Raw genomic sequence first — 22,602 nt, 5'->3', positions numbered from 1 at the left:
GCTCTCTGGGATTTGTCCTGCCTCGCCGGGAGTCAACCCCTTGGTGGGGGCAGTCCACATCTGCTCAGGGGTATACAGGGCCCATTCCTCATTGCACGTCTGAACAACCGGGGCGGGGGGGGGGCGGCACCTGAACTCCCCAGGGACCAGCCGAGGCCTTCGCTGGGCCTGCACTGCAGCGCCACGTGCCCCTCGGCCCAGTCCTGGGTCCTCCCTTCACCAACAGGTGTCGATTCCAAAAGGACCTCCTGCAAAAGACTCTGCGCCTCACGGGCTGCTGCCCAGGAAATCCGACCCGAGATGGACAGAAAAGAACTCTGCAGCCCAGAGGCACTGTCGCTCGAAAACCCAGAGTACTGCGCACATCTGGCCCCGTGACAACATAGATCACTCGGGTGGGCCAATTTTTACAATAAAAATGAAGCCCCTCACCTCTTATTAAATGGTCACGGTTTAAAGCTGGCAGCCCTTTCTGTTCCTCCTCCCTTTAGAGCTCGAGTTCCGGGGGCAAGCCAGAGTACTCACGTGAGAAGAAGGATGCTGATACAGGTGCTCCTCGCCCAGCAGCAAGCGGTCGATGTAGCCCGCAGCTCCTCCCGTGCAATTGGGGTACTTGCCCCAGTCCCCGATGCCGCCGGGCCCGAGGTATCCACTAGAGGAGCGAGAAATGGGGATTCACTTGGCCAGACTTCAGAACGGACATATCGGCTACTCACGCAGCCCCACAAAGGACTACAGACACCTGCAGGCCTGAAGCAGCCCTCTGGCTCCACACACTCTCACCACTGCTCTTTTTTGCTTTTAAAAAATTATACCAAAAGTATAGAGAATTCCCATATAAGCCTCGCACATACCCACACAGTTTCCCTACGAATAACACCTTACATTAGTGTGGTACATTTGTTACAACTGATGAACCGCTACTGAAGCACTGCTACTAACCAGTCTACAGTTTACATTATGGTTTACACTTGGTGCTGTCCAGTTCTATAGACGTTGACAAATGTATAACATCACGTATCTGTCACTGCAGCATCATACAGAACAATTTCACTGTCCTAAAAATGCCCTGTGCTCCACCTATTCATCTGTCCCCCTCCCTTCTGAGCCCTGACAACCACTGTCTTTATATCAACGTTACAAGTTCCTCTGTTAACACAATGGAAAAGTACAATAACAGCAAATCTACTTTGGTCTGTGGTTACACTCTCCCCTTAGGTCTGTTCACCCATGAGGGATCTGGAGGGACTGGGGAGGATGCTCTTTTGCCTTGACTGCCTGCCACACTGCTAAGGCAGGAGGTGCACTTTCTGTGCAAACTAAGACTGAACTGCAGAGACATTTCTCTGGCCACACACCAGACTGCTCTCCCAATGCCAAGGATGCATCAGAGGAGCAGAAAGCATGAGAGACAATTCCTCTGACGTGAGCATTTGAAAGCTGTGAAACCCAGAAGCTCTGACCTGACAGGCAATAATATGCAAAAAGGGATTGCCCCAAACGGGTCACTTACGTGGGGCATCCAGGGACTGGTAAGAGGAATGTCAAGCCCAGCCAAACGCTTTCCAGCATCAGGATGAAGAGCCACTGTGGCCAGCTGGGAGCAATGTCCCGAAGAGAAAAGCAGCTTCTCTCCTAGGTGAGGGGCAGAGAGGACAGCGTGTATGAACTAACTGCAAAGAGAACTGGAAACGATATACAATAGGAAAATGCCCTGGAATCCTTTTCTTGGCCTTCATAGTGGTAATAACAGAATATACACACACATATTTAATTAATATGGGTTATACTGTCTTGGTGCTCCCACTCTATGAAATATCACAGTAAGAACACTGCACAATTCCACTCCTAGGTACATATCCAAGAGAATTAAAAACACATGTCCCGGGAAGCGGACTTGGCCCAGTGGTTAGGGCATCCATCTACCATGTGGGAGGTCTGCGGTTCAAACCCCGGGCCTCCTTGACCCGTGTGGAGCTGGCCCATGCACAGTGCTAATGCGCGCAAGGAGAGCCGTGCCACGCAGGGGTGTACCCCGCGTGGGGGAGCCCCACGCACAAGGAGTGTGCCCCATAAGGAGAGCTGCCCAGTGCAAAAGAAGTGCAGCCTGCCCAGGAATGGCGCTGCACACACGTAGAGCTGACACAAGATGACGCAACAAAAAGAAACAGATTCCTGGTGCCGCTGACAACAGAAGCAAACAAAAAGAAGAACACACAGCAAATGGACACAGAGAACAGACAACTGGGGGGGGGGAGAAGGGAGAGAAATAAACTTTAAAAATAAAAAAAATTTTTTAAATGCAAGTTTAAAAAAAAAAGGAAAAAATAGCTGCACCTGGGTAAACTCAACTCAGCTATTTATAGTAAGAAAGGAAGCAATCCCAAAAGAGATGAGACTCTCACATATTTATTATAAAGAGAAAATATGCAGTAGCTAAGCATAATACTGTCATTATCCCAGTCCCCACCTTGGCTTTTTTCCCAAAATCTGCATCTTTATGGTATATGTATCGATGCTGAAGTGTTACATGAGCTCTTTATGCATTTTGTTTCTACAAGGAATGGAAAAATGGCAATAAGGCCCCAAAAGATTCCACCAACTAGATGACGGTGATATTATTTACTGTCATAAGAAATGCATGTGACCAACAGCATTAAGAAATCTATCCACTGCCTTCAGAACTGAAAAACGTTTAAAAACTATGCATTAAATTAAGGGATTTTTCTCCTTCTTTTTTTTAAGAACTGGGTTTCTCACCGAGGCACAGTTTTCAAGTACGGGTTTGGCAAAGAGGAGCTCTAACACAGCAACCACAAAGTAAGTCACTCCCAGCCTCTGAAGCACTCCAGGAATTCGCACCTTATCCCAAGACACTACAGGAGACACAGATTAGGTAGAGTGTTAGCCAGCATTTCCCATCTCACCCCAAGAGAACACGATTTTTTCCTAAGGGGTACACACACCTGTGCCATACTTAAAGAAGGCTTTTTAAAGCCCCTGGAGACAGATACAGTATAGTCAGGAGGCAGGGGTTAAGCCCAAGTTCCAAGAAGAGCCAATCCAGAAAAAGGCTCCATCTCCAGCTGGAGGCTGGCCGTGGGAGCCTGGGAGAGAGGAGCGAACAAGGACTACCCTTGGCCCTCAAGTTCATGCCCTGGCTTTTGCATCAGGAATCTGGATTCGACTGTCAGACCCAGCACAGCCTGCCTGTCCTGCAGGCTGCATGGCTGTGTCACCGGAGAAGAGTAACCCCGTAAGGAACCCGCTCCTACTGGGAGCAAGGGCACCCTTTTTGGAGGTCCGTCAAATCAACTTTCATGTGACACCTCCTCTTACGATCCCAGGTGGAAGTGAGGATTTGCTTGGCTGCTCTCTAGATGGATGTCCAGCTCAGTGAACCACACTGTAAGCTTCTTGGGAACGGTGACCAGTACCTTCCCCAGTTCTCATGCTGGTACCGAGCACAGGACTTCCTTCCCTCTGCTGCCCCGTCTCACTAGATAGTACTCCAGTAACAAAGGAGATGCTGTTCCCTCCCTGCAACCCAGCTGACATCCAAGTGAGGACAGAGGTGGACTCCTGAACTATCATATAAATGTAAAAGTTGAAGAAACCAAAGTGGCAGGACGGCAGGGTCTGAGAACCAGGAGAGCTGGTCTGATCCTTACGTAGCCCTTCACTACATGTAATACAATCTGAAGAAAGCGCGTCAATCTCTCTAGACCTCAGCTTCCTCTTTTGGACAACAGAAGGTTTGCATAGTCTTGGAGGCTTCTCCCAGGTCTAAAAGTCCGTGAAGATAATATAATAATGCCCCAAGTTACGTAAGCATTGCGTATCCTTTCCTAGTAACGATCCTTTTTGCAGGTAACTGAGATGCGGGAATGATATTTGTCTCAAATTTTAACATGTCATTCCTGTATTTCAACCTGAATCTAATGGAAGGAGAAAAAAAATACTCACAGGGACCAAGGCAATAATTGGGATTCACAATAATAATTCCTATGCAGATTAACAGGAAACTCCTCCATGCAATTTTCCCCAGCAGTTTTAATTTTGAGCATCCCCGCTGCAGTATGGAAGTCATTGATAGAAAAATCGAAGATCCCATAATAAATACAAACCTAAAAAAAAAATTAATTATTAATGGGGAGCCATTTCCAACTTATTGTCTATATATCTTAAACATCTAAAAATATAAAAATATACTGTATAAAAGAAGCAAAACATGATTTTTTAAAAGAAAAAAGCCAAGAGTAAGAATTATTCAGTAATACATGATCCTTATAATAGTAGAGACCTATATAAGCAAGTAATGCAGGTCTCTGGCCCAAACTCAAGGCTGGTTTCTGAGAGGAGCTCCAACATCATTTAGGGGAAGAAAAATAACCAAAAACCTCAGATGAACTACAGAAGAAATGACAGAAGATGCAGAAAATCAGTGCTAACTCACCATGGAAATACAAGGTCAGCCACTGTCAGTCCTGCAGAATAACACAAGTACAAATATTAAGAAAAAGGACTTGATTATATACTGTCACAGAAAGTCAAGTCACATAGAGGGTTTAGAGGAAAACACTGAATTAACACACACACAAACACAAAACATGCACGCAAATGGCTTACTTCCGTGAGGCTCTACAACCAGTCATTCAGCTTGGGGCACTTACTATGAACATTACTGGGTACCAGAGAACCAAACCAGATGTGGGTGGACAAGTCAGTGGTATCTGAGCAATACATTAGGAGCATTTCAAAATCCATTCTTTTTTTCTTTTAAGATACTTAGATTACATTCATGTTATATGAAAAATATAGGGGATTCTCATATGCTCCACTCCCACACCTCCCACATTATCCCACATTAACAACACCCTTCATTAGTGTGGTCCATTTGTTACAACTGATGAACACGTTTTGGAGCATTGCCACCAAGCGTGGATTATAGTTTATATTATAGTTTACACTGTCTCCCACACAATTTTGTAAATTATGACAAGATATACAACGGCCTGTACCTGCCATTGCAATGTCATTCAGGATAATTTCCAAGTCATAAAAATGCCCCCATATTACACCTCTTTTTCTCTTCCCCTCCCCGCAGACCCTCCAGTGGCCACTATCTCCACATCAAAAATAAAAGTTCCTCCATTGCTGAAATCACAATCAGCTTATAGTAGAGTAACAGTAAGTCTACTCTAGTCCATCGTTCACTCCCCAATCCTAAGGATTCTGGGATGATGAGGTCCACTCTGCCGCTGATTGAGAGGGGGCTTAGATCCCATGGGGCAGATGGATGGGACTCTCTTGCTTGCAGTTGCAGAGCTCTCTGTTCCTTGGGACGGTTGTTGTCCATGATCATCTCGTTAGTTGTCCTGGGTGAGTCCAATGAACTATAGAGTAGGTGTTACAATTCTGCTGAAATTCAGGGCCCAACTGGCACATGGACTGCCCAAAAATTTAAGTCTCTTGGACATAAACACCTATCAACCCTAGTACTATTAAAATCCATTCTTAAATCAACTGCCATGTCAGATTCACAGGCATCATTCAGCACCACACAGACCAGTCCCAGCTGAATGTCACTTAAAGTGGATCATGAGGCTTAGAAGGCAGAACTCCATATCTAGAATATATCAGTTGTAGGGGATTCTATCATATCCCCCACAAAAGACATGTTTGTCTTTTTTTTTTTTTTTAAAGATTTAGTTTATTTATCCCACCCCCCTCATTGTGTACGTTCACTGTCTGTTCTCTGTGTCTGTCTGTTGTGTGCTGTCTTTGCTTGGGTTTTTTGTTTGTTTGTTTGTTTTTATAAAGGGTATTTATTTGGGGTAGTTGCTTACAGATACCAGGCCATAAAGCATAAGTTACTTTCCTCACCAAAGTCTGCTTCCATGTGTTGGAGCAAGATGGCTGCCGACGTTTGCCAGGGTTCAGGCTTCCTGGGTTCCTCCCTTCCAGGGACTTGCTTCTCTCGCCTCTGTGGGCTTACTTCCTGGGGCTCCAGCATCAAACCCCAACATCAAAACTCCAACATCAAAAATCCTCTCGTTCTCTTTTTTTAGGAGGCACTGGGAACTGAACCCAGGACCACCCATGTGGGAGGCAGGAGCCCAATCACTTGAGCTACCTCCTCTCCCTGCCGTTGTCTCTCTCATCCGTCTCCTCATTGCTTCATCTTGTTGCAACATCTTGTTGGGTCAGCTCACCATGCCAGCTCGCTGTCTTGCTCATCTTCTTCAGGAGGCACTGGAAACTGAACCTGGGATGACCTCCCATTGGTAGGTGGGTGCCCAAGTGCTTGAGCCACTTCTGCTTCCCACATTCAAGTCTTTTTTTTTTTTTAAAGATATATTTATTTTTATTTTTAATTCCCCCCTCTCCCCCGGTTGTCTGTTCTCTGTGTCTATTTGCTGCATCTTGTTTCTTTGTCTGCTTCTGTTGTCATCAGCGGCATGGGAAGTGTGGGCGGTGCCATTCCTGGGCAGGCTGCACTTTCTTTCGTGCTGGGCGGCTCTCCTTACGGGGTGCACTCCTTGCACGTGGGGCTCCTCTACACGGGGGACACCCCTGCGTGGCACGCCACTCCTTGCGCGCATCAGCACTGCGCATGGGCCAGCTCCACACGGGTCAAGGAGGCCCGGGGTTTGAACCGTGGACCTCCCATGTGGTAGACAGACGCCCTAACCACTGGGCCAAGTCCGTTTCCCACATTCAAGTCTTAACATGCATTCATTTGAGTATGAACCCATTTGTAAACAGGACCTTTGAAGATATTAAGGTGTGGACTCATTTGTGCAAAGGATCCTCAGTGATCCTACGGAGATGAGGCCAAAGTGAGTCAGGGTGGGCCTTAATCCGTATGCTGGTGTCTTGGTTTGCCAAAGGGCTGTGGGCACAAAGTACCTATTTTCACCCATGGGTCTTCTCTGTTTTCCTGCAGTCCTTTCTCTCTCATATGGCAGGATCAATATGGTGGCTTCCTTTTTCTCTCTCTCCCTCTGTCTCCACTTATATCAGACCCAGCAAGAGGGCCTGAGACCCAAGCTGGCTCACACCTCACTGGTGTAAGCCAATCGAAAGCCCTAAAGCAATCTTATCAAATCTAATCAAGCCCCCCATTCCCTACCCGCCCCCCCAAAAATAAATCCAATGCAATCAAAGGGTATCGCGCCCACAGGAACAGATTAATTTAAGAACATAATCTTTTTCTGAGATTCACAAAATTCCAAACCACCACATCTGGAGTCCTTACAAAGCAGAAGAAATTCAGACACGGTCAGTAAGTAGAAGCCGAAAGTCAGAAGAAGCCTGAGAATAAAAGAGATCACCAGAGAAGGAGGCAGAGACGCCAGTCAAGGAGCTCCCAGAACCGCACGAGCCATTCCTGAACGCTGCAGACACTGAGGGAAAGGCTGGCCAGGCTTTCCAACATCTGAGACTTCAGCCTCCGAAACCACAAGACAGTAAATTCCCACTGCAGATGTCCGGGAAGATGGTGGACCAGAAAGACACGGGACTCTCTTCTCCTCCAGAAAAATAGCAGGATAGGCTGAAAGAGCCTGGAGAAAGATCTTCTAGGGCTTAGGACACCAGGCGAAGGCTGGACACCATCCAGAGGAGACGGACGACCGAACTGTTGAGCTGAAGCCGGCGGCAGCTGCTGCCGGTACCCATCCCACACTAAAGATGCTTTAGAAATTCTCAGGCCCCTGGGCCTGCCGCTACAGACACAGGGGGCTCCAGGGATCCACCACCCCAGGAAAGGGGAGACAGAGAGGGACAGAGACTAAGGCTGCCTCAGCGTCTGACGAACTAATTTGGTCTGCTGTGTCCCAGGAGCCCTTCCTGGACGGGTGGGGCTGCGCCATGGTTTGCCTTGAGAGCCAGCCAGGGGCTAAAGATACACGACCCTCCCAGTCTCCTCTACTAACTAGGACCAAATTGTTGAGGACTCAGAGGGGAGTGGAAATGTTTCCAACCTGGGAAAAAGAGGGGGCTGCCAGAGAAGCCTGGAAAACGGCCACTGAAAAAGTATGAATTACAAAGCTCTTTGCCTCCAGGAAGGATCCTCTATCACATTGAGCAGGTCTGTGTTGCAACGAATATACCAGGCACTACACTGAGAGCTGCCAAAGACCACCATCTGCTGGCACAACAAGGAAGTGCTTGTGAGAAAACTAAAACTAAGAGAGGCTTTTTCTGGCCTTTACAGCCTCCCTTCCCGAGGCCCTAGGATGCTGGACTGCAACCAATTCCTGGGTCCAGAGCCCAGTTTTGAGCAACTAGCAGGGGCAATCATAACAATCCAGGTCAAGCCAAGAATCAAAAAGCAATGGTAACACACAGCCTCCCGCCATTAAGTCCTACAAAAGAGAAAGAATTTGAGCATCTGATTGAACTACATCCTAATCAGGGGCCTAGACATCAGCAAAAAATTACAAGCTATACTAAGAAAACGGAAGACATGGCCCAAGTAAAGGAATATATCAAAGGCCCAGAAGAGACACAGGATTTGAAAGAACTGATTAGTGAGATGCACACAAACTTCCAAAATCAAATTAACGAGTTGAAAGATAATAAGACTAAAGAGATAAATGACATCAAGAAGACATTGTGTGAGAGCAAAAAAGAATTTGAAATCCTGAACAGAAAATTTACAGAGCTCATGGGAATGAAAGACACAATAGGTAAGATCAAAAACAAAGTAGAGACATACAAAGTAAGACTCAAAATGACAGAAGAAAGAAAAATTGATACCAAAGAACAAACAGCTAAAATTGGAGAGAGCAAAGAAGAGAGAGAGAAAAGAATGGAAAAAATTTTACAGGGGTTCAGAGAGTTGAATGACAACATGAAATGCAACAACATATGTGTGTCATGGGAATTCCAGAAGGGGAAGAGAAGGAAAAAAGGGAAGAAAGAGTATTTGAGGAGATTAGAGCTGAAAATTTCCCAACTCTCATGAAAGAAATGACGTACATGTCCAAGAAGTATGCCATACCCTAACCAGAATAAATCCAAGTAGACCTACTACAAGACATATACTATTCAGAATGTCAAAGATAAAGAGAAAATTCTCAGAGCAGCAAGGGAGAAGCAAATCATCACGTACAAGGGCTGCCCAGTAAGACTTAGCACAGATTTCTCTTTAGAAACCATGGAGGCAAGAAGACTATGATATGATACAATTAGGCTACTGAAAGAGAAAAGCTACCAGCCAAGATTCTTTATCCAGCAAAACTATCCTTCAAATATGAAGGTAGGCATAAAATACTCAGAAACAAACAGAAACTAAGAGAGTTCATAAAAAGAGAATCCACCTTTGGAGGAAATACTAAAGAAAGTCCTAGAACCTGAAATAAAAAGAGAGGAGAGAGAGGTCTATAGGAAAGCATAGAAAAAAGGATAGAGAAAGGATAACCAAAAGAGTAAAAAGAGAGATAAAAATATGATATTAACATAAGAAAACCAAAGAATAAAATGGTGGAAGTAAATAATGCATTTACAGTAATATCACTGAATATGAATAAACTCCCCAATCAAAAGGTACAAGTTGACAGAATGGATGGAAAAATATGAGCCATCCATATGCTGCTTATAGGAAACTCACCTTTGATCCAGGCATACAAACTGTTTGCTGAAAGTGCAAGGTTGAAAAAAGATACTCCATGCAAATAGTAACCAAAAAAGAGCAGGGGAAGCTACAGTAATATCAGACAAAAAAGGCTTTAGGGAAGCGGACTTGGCCCAATGCATAGGGCGTCTGCCTACCACGTGGGAGGGCCACAGTTCAAACCCCGGGCCTCCTTGACCCGTGTGGAGCTGGCCTACACTCAGTGCTGATGCGCACAAGGAGTGCTCTGCCACACAGGGGTGTCTCCTGCATAGGGGAGCCCCATGGGCAAGGAGTGCGCCCTGTAAGGAGAGCTGTCCTGCATGAAAGAAAGTGCAGCCTGCCCAAGAATGGTGCCGCACACACTGAGAGCTGACACAACAAGATTACGCAACAAAAAGAAACACGGATTTCCAGTGCCACTGATAGAAGCAGTCACAGAAGAACACAGAGCAAATGGACACAGAGAACAGACAACTGGGTGGGGGGGAAGGGGAGATAAATAAATTTTTAAAAAGGCTTTAAATGATGCAAAAAAGTTATGCAGAAGGCCATTATATATTAATAGGAGGGATAATCCACCAGGAAGATATAAGTCATAAATATCCATGCTCCTAACCAGGGTGCTCCAAAATACATGAGATGAACTCTGGCAAAACTGAAGGGAGAAACAGACATCTCTACAATAATCTTTGGAGACTTCAACACACCACTCAGATCTTTAGATAGAACAGACAGAAGATCTACAAACGGAGAACTTGAACAATATGATAAATGAGTTTGACCTAACAGACATATGCAGAATGCTGCGACCAAACTCAGCGGGTTATACATTCTTCTCAAATGCCCAATGAATCTTTCCCCAGGATAGACTACATGTTAGGGCACAATGCAGCTCTCAATAAATACAAAAAGACAGGAATTATACAAAGCATCTTCTCAGATCATAATGGAATGAAACTGGAAATCAATAATAGGAAAAAAGTAAATTCACAAATGTGTGGAGGCTGAATAATACACTTCTAAATAGTCAGTGGGTCAAAGAAGAAATTGCAAGTGAAATCAGTGAATATTAAGACAAATGAAAATGAGAACACAATGTATCAAAACTTGTGGGATACAGCAAAGGCAGTCTTGAGAGGGAAATTTATAGCCCTAAATACGTATATTAAAAAAGAAAGAGCTAGACTCAAAGATTTAACTGAACAACTAAAGAAATTAAAAAAAGAACATCAAACCAATCCCAAACTAAGCAGAAGGAAAGAAATGATAAAGATTAGAGCAGAAATAAATGTTTGGCAGTTCCTAAAAAAGTTGAATATAAAGTTGCCATGTGACTCTGCGAGCAGTGACACAAAGAGACATCTGCACATCAATCTTCATAGCAACATTATTCATGATTTCCAAAAGTTAGAAACAACCCAGGTGTCCATCAACAGATGAATGGATAAACAAACTGTGGTGTATTCACACAATGGAATATTATACAGCTGTAAGAAGAAATGAAGTCGTAAAGCATCTGACAACATGGGCGAACCTGGAGGACATTACGTTGAGTGAAGCAAGCCAGACACAAAAGGACAAATATTGTATGACTGCATTACTATGAACCAAATATATGTATAACATATATGAATCAAAAAAATTTTTTATATGTATCCAGTACATTTATCTGAGAAATGTATGTTTTTATTCAACTGTTTTTTCTTTTTTAATTATTGTTTATATTTCCAAATAGTAAATATACAAAATAAAGTTTAAATAAATAAACTCCTACTGCTTAAGCTAACTGGTATGTGGTATTTGTCACAGCGACCCTGGCAAACTAAGACAATAATTTCCAACCAAATACTCAACATCTTCTGCAGATCCCCACAGTTCCACAGCCAGAGACTTTGCAGTTTCATGGTCACACAGCGAAGCTCTACAGAGCCACAGCACACTAAAGGAAGAACAAAACTAGAATAATCTAGGAAGCAGATGTGGTTCAACTGATGAGTGCCTGCCTACCATGTAGGAGGTCCAGGGTTTGGTACCCAGGGCCTCCTGGCCTGTGTGGTGAGCTGGCCCATGCACAGTGCTGATGTGCGCAAGGAGTGCCGTGCCACACAGGGGTGCCCTACACACAAGGAGTGAGCCCTGCAATGAGAGCCACCCAGTGCAAAAAAACGCAGCCCACCCAGGACTGGCACCACACACACGGAGAGCCAATGCAGCGAGATGACGCAACAAAAAGAGACACAGATTCCCGGTGCCGCCTGAGAAGAATACACAGCGAATGGACACAGAGAACAGACAACGGGGGGCAGGGGGGAGGGTGGGAGGGTAGAGAAATAAATCTTTAAAAACAAAAAAAACAGAATAATCTAATGGTCATTCTATGGGGCAGGAGTTCAGTGTCTCAGGGAAGGCCGGGGGCCTTCGTCCCTACAGCTACTTGAGGATGCTCAGGGAGTCTCCTGCCCTGGAGTTCTCTGAATGGACCCCATGTGAGCCATACCACCTTCTGGACATGCCTTACCATTCCAACTCGCGTGTTTGAAGTACCAGTATTTTCCTCCTCCATAATTAACAAACACCATGAGTATGAGAGCTATCCTAGAAAGCCACAAAAAGAACACTTTGAGTCTGCATATGTGACAAGGAATGACCACACTGCAAGAGATAGATTTTTACTTACAAGGTACAGTCATGCAATAATGCCATTCCACTGGACAGTTCATGATGCAAAATGAGACTTAAAGAGCAAGAAACTATTGCTTTCTAAACACAACAATTAGAAGTAAACATTTAAATTCTTCTGTTGCCAACATTTGCACCATTATGTCTTAAGAAAAGTTACCAGGGTAATAGACTATATAACTTGAAAACAAAGCAAAACATTTCCAATAACTCAATTCGTGCTAATTATTTAGCTGCTTTAGATGAATGAACTGTAGCGGAAGGCACACAGGCATGAGTGTTAAAGAGCTGGAGGTTCATCTGACCCAAGAGTTCTTGGGTCCTCTCTTATTTGCCACATGACCACAGGCAAGATTCTCATCAGTTATCTCAGTTTTCTGATCTGTAATTTTAAACTTTATTTTCAGAGTTTGGTCCTGGCCTTCATTCTTCTACCAGAGCTACAAAATACTATCAATTTACCGTGTGACTCTGGAGATTTGCTATCAAAAGGGCCTGATATTCAAGATGCTTTCCTAGCAGTGATCAAAGGTAAGCGCTTTTTCTACCACACTTGCAGCGCCATTTCTAGACCATACTAGACCATCTTCTCATCTGTCAACTACTGACTGGACACAGAAGTGCAGTTTGTAGCCCCAAGTACAGCCACTTGCCCAAATGCAAATGACTTGCACTGAGCAGAATTGACATATAAGTGGAAAATGGTTCTGGCCTTGTCACACCACTCTTCTTCATCAACATATTATATTGGCAGTTTTCAGGAAAAGGGAGGCTGCTGACATTAACTTTACATCCAAGAAATATTTTCTGAAGTAGAAAATAAAAAGCATGTAAAAGAATGACCTTATATTAACAGTGTGCGTACACATAAAATGTGATCCTACAAGTATCTGTGCCCACCGTGTTACAAGGCAGCCCCCACGTACCCCCTGAACGTGTCCACGCAGCGGAGGCGGTGGGGAGGGGTGGGCGGGCGCCATGGTTCTGACTGGGCATCTCCACCGAGAGGGTCTGCCCTGCTTGGAGATCCCAGATCCTTCAGGAAAAGAAGAGAAGGAGAAGGAGATGTCAATTCCTAATGCCAATGAGTCCATTTCATTTTACCATTTTTTAGGGAAGAAATTAACAGAGTGGAAAGTTAAAATATTTTTTCTGAGCAGTACTTTAATTTGCTTTTGTAAAGATCCAGAGGTTTCATTTTTCACTTTGTGTTTTGTGCATTTTGCTGAGCTTGCCAGTGGCAATGTTGATAAAGAGCCACAAAGAACTGGTCCACAAGTGCACCGAGTACAAGAGTAGAAGCAAATGTGTGCAGAAACGAGACTGAATTCATTAACACAAATTTAATGATATATTTAATCCTTACAGTAGGCCATCAGCATCTATAGACTTAATATTGATGCCTCTTTATTCTTCTGTTTTAATTTTGACACCCTCTACTTAACAGCATAGATTCCACAATACACTTATTTCTCTGCAGTGTGAAAAATATCTCCACTTCATACTATGGCCCAGAATTTCAACCTCATGAAGAAAAGAAGCTAAGGGGAAGGCTGCTATTTATTAAAAATATAGGGCACATGCCCTGCCTGCCACAAAATTAATTAAGATTAAACTAAAAATAATAATTAAGTAGGGAATTGTAAACTTCAAATTTAGAAAAACACCCAGACTACACATGATGCATTCTAATAACTCACAGAATTGATGAGGCGATCAGTTTCTCGAGAATTTATTGCTTTAGAAATCCAATTATTAAATTCATCCAAACTGTAAATAAATAAAGGCTCAGTTGATTTATTTTCTTTGGCAGAATTTTCAAAATAATTAGATATGTTAAAATAAGTTAATCTAAGGTTTATATTCTATATGAGTCAAAGAATTAAAACATTCTTTAAAGTTTTTAACAAAGCAAAAGTAGAAACCAAGCTTATAGGAGCAATACTTATAAATGTATATTTTTTACCGCAGAATTTCCTCATCAATAAAACAGTAAATATGATAGAGTCTTCATTAAAGAATTTTTGTGAGGGTTATATGAGATAATTAACCTGGCCGGGTTTCTTATTAAGAATATTATTAAAATTACAATAGCGAATAATTAAAAACAACCAAATGCTCACAGTTGTGTGACAGGCTAAAATACAGTTTTAAAATAACAAGAATGTGGGTCCCCATACAAGGAAATATGAAAATAAACTATTAAATATAAAAGCAAAAGCCCAATTTGCATTCTTGATTGTAACAAAATAAAAATGCATGACTGTACACTCAGAAAATTTGGAAGTAATTTTGAAGTGATTCAAATAGTTCCTATAATTATTTGTTGTTTTTTTTCCCATGTGGTTGCATTAGATCAAAATGATATCCAGATGGTATTAAATTGATCAGCATGATAACAAAAGATAAATATATTAACTGGTTTTTTTTTTCTTTAAAATGAAATTTCTACTTGGAAAAGAATCTTTCATAAACTATACCTTAGCTTGACAAGCACACAACCACCCATTTGTTTTGCACAATCTTTGCCACAACTGAATTATCTAATGCATAGGGGTTTTTTTCCCTTTTCTTTCTTCCCCTTTGGTCATGGAAAGTTTCAAGCATAAACAGTAGTAAGGAAGGAACTAGTATAATGAACTTCTACATAACCATCACCCAGTTTCAACAAGTGCTTACCATGACCAAACTTCTTTTGTCTATACTCCCACCCACTGCCTCTCACTCCTTTCTTGGACTGAGTATTTTAAAGAAAATCCCAGACAGCATATCATTTCATCCACAAATACTTCAGTATGTATCTCAAAAAGATAACGGCTTTTTAAATTTTAAATATAACCAGAATATTATCACATCTTTAAATAATAATTCCTTAATGTCATCAGAAACAGTTCAATATCCCCGACTGTCCCCAAATGTTTTTTAAACAGGTGAATTGTTCAAATCAGTATCCAAATGTGATCACATTATATCCAATGCATATGTGTTTTTTTGTGTTTTAAGGAGGTACTGGAGATGGAACCCAGGACCTCGTATGTGGGAAGTGAGCTCTCAGTCACTTGAGCTTACATCAGCTCCCCAGTGTACATGTTTTTAATTTCTTCTCTTTGCCCCCACAATTCAGCTCCCATTCCTAGTTTATTCAGCACTAATAACGTCGCTGTCACATGAAAAATATTAAAATAGAGACATTTAAGGAAGCATGAAAAGGAGAAGTAAAGATCTTTGAAAAACAAAAAAACACACATCTCATATATGCTTGTTCCCCAAGTAAAAAGAAGAGATAAATAATAAATCGATAAAGTAGTGCTTTATTCGCACTGCTTTTCCAGATTCTTTTTTGGGCAGGCTAACCTGCACTTGCCTGGACTTGCATGGCTATGCCAGCAGGTGAAGGGCCAGGGAACGCTTTGCCGACAACAGCACCCTGCTCACAGGCTGCACAAGGCCAGACTCACTTACAAAGGCGAGTTCTAATTCCATAGCGGGGGAGGATGGAATTTCTTATTTTTGCAAGTGTTTGATCTCAGCACTCAATTACTTTAAAAAGTGGTGTAATAGGCCCGTGCATATTAAAAACACTGAATGAAAACTTACCCTAATAAGCTGGAGCAGCATTTGCAACTTATCAGAAGGTCGACAACATGATACCTTAATTCAAAGAAATGAAACTCCTCTGCTGGAATTGCACTAGGTCTCTCAAAAGCAGTTAAGTTACATGTCTGCTTCTAGGCAGCAAGTTCTTTTGCCCTTACCACACAGTCATGTTTCTCCTACTTGGCATTAAACTATTTCTAGGATGCACAGAGGTAGAGCCAAAGTGCATAAACTCCCCAAAGTTCCAGGGCATCCTCTAAGGGCTGGCTTTGTTTCGTTCATCAGTTTAGATCCAGCTCACCAAAGAAACCTGGTGAGCCTTCCAGAGACCCTAGCAGGTTGAAGAGGTGACAATTCAGTGTTAAGTCTTTTTAAAACATGAAAGCGGCTTCCTTTGAAAGGTGATGAAACTAGACCTGGATCTATTTTACTCTCCTCCCTCTTTTCTCATCTGCTAGTTCCCTCTCGCCAGAATCGCTGCTAGCCAGGCAGAGGACAGCACAATCCCTCTCCAGGCTGGCTAAGCTGAACCAAAGGCAGGGCGACCACAGGGAGACCCAGAGGCGGCCCCTCGCCCTCCACCTTTCCCACCAGCATCCCAGGCTGGGAGAGAGCTAGGAAGCTGGGCTGGAGGCGTGGCCCTCGGGGCTCAGGGCCAGAAGAGAGCCCAGCGTGGCAGCCTCCTCGTAGGATGGCCGCAGCCCCTCCCACCTGGGGCGAAGCAGGATGGGAACTTCGTCCAGGAAATGAGTATTTCCCAAGCATTTTCTTCTACCTTCTCAGCCATGTGGGATGATCAAAGGCAAAATCCTTTAGAACCAGGTTATCACCTCCCTGAGGTCAGGGAGTACGCCTTCTTCTAAATGAGTAGGGCTGGGCTGGGCATGGAGGACGCACAGTGAATCTTCATTTAAACATGGAATACAGCTCATCTGCTGGGTTAAAACCAGCCTTTCTGGATACGTTACTTCCATGTTCTCCTTTTCCCCGTTGTGTCCCACCCCCCTCAATTCTGCTCACCTCATTAAGAACCTCAGGAAGGATATTGAAATGACGAGGGTCAGACCAATAAGGAAGGCGATGACCACAGCTATAAAAAGAAAAGAAAAAGAAAAAGCATTCACTCCACAAATGTCATCAGGAGCATCAAAGTTGCCGTATCATTACATTTAACCCATGCGTGAACATGGAAAGCAAAAATGAAAACATATGAGGGAAAAGCCCTTGATCCTCATGTTAAATTTCCTATCAAACAACTGAGACCATTCCTCATAAGCGGAGCACTAATTTCCATTATGAAAAATATCAAACAGACACAAAAGTGGAAGTTTACAATGAACCTGTATATATCTTATCACTGGGATTCTAGAACTATCGAGATTTTTGTCACTCTTGCTTCATCTTTTACTACCTCCCTGCCTCTTTTTTTTGGCTGAAATATTTGAAAGCAAATTCCAAATATTATTATGTCATTTCATCTGTCCACCCTTCATCTCTACATGGATCTCTAAAGCATATGGGGAAGCAGATGTGGCTCAAGCGATTAAACTCCTGCCTACCACATGGGAGGTCCAGGCTCAGTTCCCGGTGCCTCCTAGAGAAGATGAACAAGACAGTGAGCTGATGCAACAAGATGATGCTACAAGAGATACAAGGAGGAAAAACATAATGAAATCACAATAAAGCAGGGAGCAAAATTGGCTCAAGTGATTAGGCAACTCCCTCCCACACGGGAGGTCCCAGTTTCAGTTTCCGGTGCCTCCTAAAAAAAGGAAGACAAACATACAACAAACAGACACAGCAAATGCAAACAACAACAACAAGGGGGTGGAAATAAATAAATAAATCTCTGGGAAAAAAAATAAAGCATATGGATCTTTTAAGCAACATAACAACATCATGCACCTCCTAACATCATGTACTGAGAAGGACACACCATCGCTTCTACAATATTCACACAAAAGCGCATCACCCCTCCCTAATTATGAGAAAACATCAGGTGAATCTAAATTGAGGGGTGGTCTACATGATAACTAGCCAGCATCTTCAGAAATGTCAAGGTCATGATGGACAAAGAAAGACTGAGAGGCTGTCCTAGATTGAAGGGGACAAAGGAGACTCAATAACTAAATGCAATGTGGCATCCTGGATTGGATCCTGGACCAGAAAAAGTAGATTAGACGAGACAATCAGAGAAATCTGTTGGTCAGTTAATATATTGCATCAGTGTTAAGTTCCTGGTTTCAATCATTGTCCTATAGCATAAATGTGCTGTCATGGTTATTGTGTCAATTTGGCCAGGTAATTGTGCCCAGTTGTTTGGTCAAGCAAGCACTGGGCTATCTGTAATACCAGGGCATTTATGGACTTTAGTCATCACTGACTTTACTGCAGTGGTAAATCATAAATAGCTGGTTATTATTACATCAGTCAGGGAGACTGCCATCAGCAATGAGTGATGCTTTACCAAATCATTTGAATCCCTTAAAAGGGGAAGTGATTCCAACATTGAGAAAGAATTTCCCAGCTCGTCTTTGGACAGCCAACATCTCCCAGAACTCATCAAGAATCTTCACTGGACTTTCACTGGAGCCCCTGGTTGCAGCCTGCCTGCGGAACCTGGACTTGTGCATCCCCACGACTGCATGAGAAACTCTGATAAATCTCTTACTATCAACAGATACCGCTTGTTGATTCTGTTTCCCTAGAGAACCCTAATACATGTGCTATGGTTTACATGGTATAGAAGTTTAAGGGAAATTCAGTAGAGGGTATATGGAAACTCATCTTTTTGCCAACTTATCCGTAAGTCCAAAACTGTTTCAAAATACGGAATGTTTTTGAAATGGATCTTTTGTTATACAACCACAATGTCATACAAAATTGACAACTATTCCCTGGTAAACATCTAACACTGAGTCCATATTCAAATCTTGCATGTTGTCTCAAAATATATTTTTGCAGTTACTGTGTTCAAAACAGGATCCAAACAAGGTTCACATTTTGCATTTACTTGGTATGTCTCATTCGGTCATAAGCTGCCCCCCTCCCTTTTTCTCCATGCCATGGACTTGTTTTAAACGGGTAGCTGTCCTGTTGATATGTCTCATGTTCTAGATTTGTCTGTATGTTTCCTCTTGGTATCATTTAACTTGCTCTTCTAATCCCCATACTTTCTGGAACTGGGAATTTAGCTTGAAAGGCTTGACTAGATTCAAGTTCAACTTTTTTCGGTAAGAATATGGCATAGGTGGTGCTCGTATCACATCTGGAGGCACCAACTGCGACTGATCATGTGACCGAGCAATGTGTTAAGATGGTCAAAGCCAGACTCCCCCTTCGTAAAGTCCACATTTATCAGCCGGAATTCTTCTGTAAAAACCTTACCCGCATCAACTAGAGCTATTTGTTATCCTGAAATACAGTTAAAGCAGGAAAGGCAGGATAAATGTTTAAATCTTCCCTTTCCATTGTATTTTAAATTATCGTAGTTAGCATCCGGCGCCTTGTTACCTCCAAAGGGAACCAAAGAATTGTTTTGGCTTTTGTTTTTGTTGGGTGTGGAGGGGTCTGTCTCTCTTTCTAGTTTCATGATGGTGTACATTCAATGTGTTTCCATCAATTACATTCGTTATTCTTTTTGGTGCTTAACTTGTTCCACCTTGGCTCCTTCCTATTGGCCTCTAAGTTCTTTAAACAATACCCCACAGTCTTCAATAGCTTCTCTTTTTTCTTCTTTTAGGAGGTACTGGGGATTGAACCCAGAACCTCATACATGGGAATCAGGTGCTCAACCACTTGAGCTGCATCCACCCCCGTCAATGGCTTCTTTATGAACAGTATTTATTAATGCCACTGGGATTCACTACTGCTCTTTCAAAGGCAAGATACACAATATTCTCTAATGGGTGGGGGTGGGGGCTCGGAGCAACAGATTTTCCTCATTGGAATTACTAGAGAATGAATGATGTCTCCTTACCTACGTGGATCTCTGGATGGTCAGCATAAGACACACACAGGAAACACTGAATACTAAAACCTAAATGAGGTAGATAACCTATAATCCAGGTTTTAAATTACAGAAAGTATCATGGACTGCTCTGCTTTACAAACAGCACCCAAAAACTGAAACCTTTAAAACAGGCATTAAAGAAAGGAGCAGCATATACTTACGAAGGTTGCTGTCAACTGGATTCTCATTGACAACCACGTCACAAGCAACTTCATTGACGTCATTGTGGAGGCGTTTTACCAAGAGAGAATAGTTTCCAAATTCCCCAAATTTGTATTCCAGCCTACAATGAATAGGTAAAATTAAGAAAAATGGTTAGATTAGGAATAAAGAGTGGAATGTTGCTAATGTCATCAAGGCAGAGTGGTATGCCTTCCTAGGTGAGATCAGGAAAGACAGAAAAATATTTTAAAGGGAGGAAAAGATAAAAAACCAAATAGGAAAAAAAGCAGATAGAAAATTCAGGCTTCCGTTAGGTAAACATCAAAAACAAGTACAGGGAAGCAGACTTGGCCCAGTGGTTAGGGCGTCTGTCTACCACATGGGAGGTCCATGGTTCAAACCCCAGGCCTCCTTGACCCGTGTGGTGAGCTGGCCCACATGCAGTGCTGATGCGCGCAAGGAGTGCCCTGCCACACAGGGGTGTCCCCCGCGTAGGGGAGCCCCACGCGCAAGGAGTGCACCCCGTAAGGAGAGCCGCCCAGCGCGAAAGAAAGTGCAGCCTGCCCAGGAACGGTGCCACACACACGGAGAGCTGACACAACAGGATGACGCAACAAAAAGAAACACAAATTCCCGTGCCGCCGACAACAACAGAAGCAGACAAAGAAGAACACGCAGCAAATAGACTCAGAGAACAGACAATTGGGATTGGGGTGGGGAGAAATAAAATAAAATAAATCTTAAAAAAAAAAAAAACAAGTACAGACCTACAAACTTCTCTTTCTTCCACGGTATCATTAATTTGCAGAAGAGACCCATGCTGGGTGCTCACTGCCACAGCTGCAATGCCAGGCTTCCCAAGTTTTCTACTCCTTGAAACATTTACCAGAACCTGATATAAGCACTACAAAATAAAAGCACAAAAAGTAAACTGTTAGGGGTTTTTGAAGGTTTGTTGATCGTTAGGGGACAGGAACATCTAACTGAAGATCTTGCGATGACTTTTCCTTCATACTTATATAAAGAACCTTTTAAATGTTAACAATTTAGATAAAACTTACCTGTGATTTTTTATTAAAACAAGAACTAATTATATACACAATATTTATTCATTAGCAATTTTTCACATAATATAACTTAAATTTTGCATTCTATGGTTTTACTTTATATTAACAAATTTCCATGATTCTACCCAATTTTCATATTTGTAATTTTTTTAATCAAAAAATTTTTTCCCTTTTTTTTATTTGAGAAGTTATGAATTAACAAAACAACCATGAATAGCAAACAGGATTTCTATACATTCCCCCACTACCAACACCTTACATTGTTGTGACACATTTGCTACAACTGATGAATGAACATAGTATTTACTGTTATCTATAGTCCACAGCTTATATCTGGTGTATTTTTCCCACAAACCATCATACTGTTAACCCCATGTATTAGTATTTTATATTTGTTATAGTTCATGAGAGAACAGTCTCATATTTGCACAGTTAACCACAGTCCATCATTCACCACAGGTTCACTGTGTTATATGGGCCCCTGCTTTGCACAATCCATTCAAAGTGTACACTCAGTGGCTCTCAGTTTCATCACAGAGCTGTGCTCTCATCAGTTCAATCCACTTCAGAACGTTTTCATTACTCCAAAAGGAAAGATCCTATATGCCCCCTATTATTAACCCTTAGCATAGATATAGCATCCTCTTTGTCATTACTGTAAAAATATTACAGTATTACTGTTTACTATATGTTAGTTTATTTCTCCCATGCATCTCCATATTCTAAAAATTACAATATTACTGTTTACTTTATCATATATGTAAAATTAGTTTTATTTTTCCCATGCATCTCCCATATTCTTAACATCTTGGAATAAAGGAATATTCTTGTGTTTGTACTATCATCATCTACCACCAAAAATACTATGCAATATAGTCCCTAGATTATCCTCTAGCTTTCTTTTCAATTCACATTAACGTCCCTAGACTACCCCTTTTAGCCATAATCACATTTATACATCAGCAGTGTTGATTATACCATGTGTTATCATCAATTCTATTCCTCACATTTACAATCCCCCTTATTAAATATTCACCATACATTCAGATTTTCATGATTCTACCTAATTTGTATATTTATAATGTTTAATGGTTGTATTATGTTCCATTAAATACTACAATTGTGCATATTTAGGTTGCTTTCAAAACTTTTATATTGCTTTAAAAGATTTACATTTGATGTTCTTCTTCCTTTAAATTCTTTCCCTAAAATAAATTTTGAAAAGTGAGATTATGGAATTAAAAAAATCATTTTAATGGTTCTTGTTATATGTGGCCAAATCATACTAATGTAAGTAAAATTACAATAACATATTTCTCACTAGCAGGATTTTAAATCATTTTTCTTTCCTCTTCACTTACCATCTATTTATGATATCTCAGTATTAAGATGACATTTTTAATTAAAAGTAGATTAAATGAATAATTATTCTTTTGCTATTATGTTTCCTATGGTGTGAA

The 22,602-nt window shown here is 42.1% G+C and overlaps 1 protein-coding gene across 1 annotated transcript in view; it reads right to left on the bottom strand.

Annotated features, from left to right (window-relative positions):
- The window catches only part of HGSNAT (heparan-alpha-glucosaminide N-acetyltransferase), a 40,487-nt gene that overhangs the window by 7,955 nt on the left and 9,930 nt on the right, over positions 1 to 22,602 (bottom strand). The window contains exons 3-13 of the mRNA XM_058289860.2: positions 20,843 to 20,979; positions 20,075 to 20,196; positions 16,922 to 16,991; positions 14,005 to 14,074; positions 13,231 to 13,340; positions 12,144 to 12,220; positions 4,457 to 4,487; positions 3,967 to 4,127; positions 2,761 to 2,876; positions 1,514 to 1,635; positions 526 to 652 (exon numbers count right to left, since the gene is read on the bottom strand). Of these exons, the coding sequence (XP_058145843.1) occupies positions 526 to 652; positions 1,514 to 1,635; positions 2,761 to 2,876; positions 3,967 to 4,127; positions 4,457 to 4,487; positions 12,144 to 12,220; positions 13,231 to 13,340; positions 14,005 to 14,074; positions 16,922 to 16,991; positions 20,075 to 20,196; positions 20,843 to 20,979 (1,143 nt within the window). The remainder of the gene's footprint in view (positions 1 to 525; positions 653 to 1,513; positions 1,636 to 2,760; positions 2,877 to 3,966; positions 4,128 to 4,456; positions 4,488 to 12,143; positions 12,221 to 13,230; positions 13,341 to 14,004; positions 14,075 to 16,921; positions 16,992 to 20,074; positions 20,197 to 20,842; positions 20,980 to 22,602) is intronic.

The sequence above is a fragment of the Dasypus novemcinctus genome, chromosome 29, assembly GCF_030445035.2.
Source record: "Dasypus novemcinctus isolate mDasNov1 chromosome 29, mDasNov1.1.hap2, whole genome shotgun sequence".
Classification (NCBI taxonomy): Eukaryota; Metazoa; Chordata; class Mammalia; order Cingulata; family Dasypodidae; genus Dasypus; species Dasypus novemcinctus.
The sequence above is the reverse complement of the archived record's forward strand: the minus strand, read 5'-3'. Positions and strand labels throughout refer to the sequence as shown.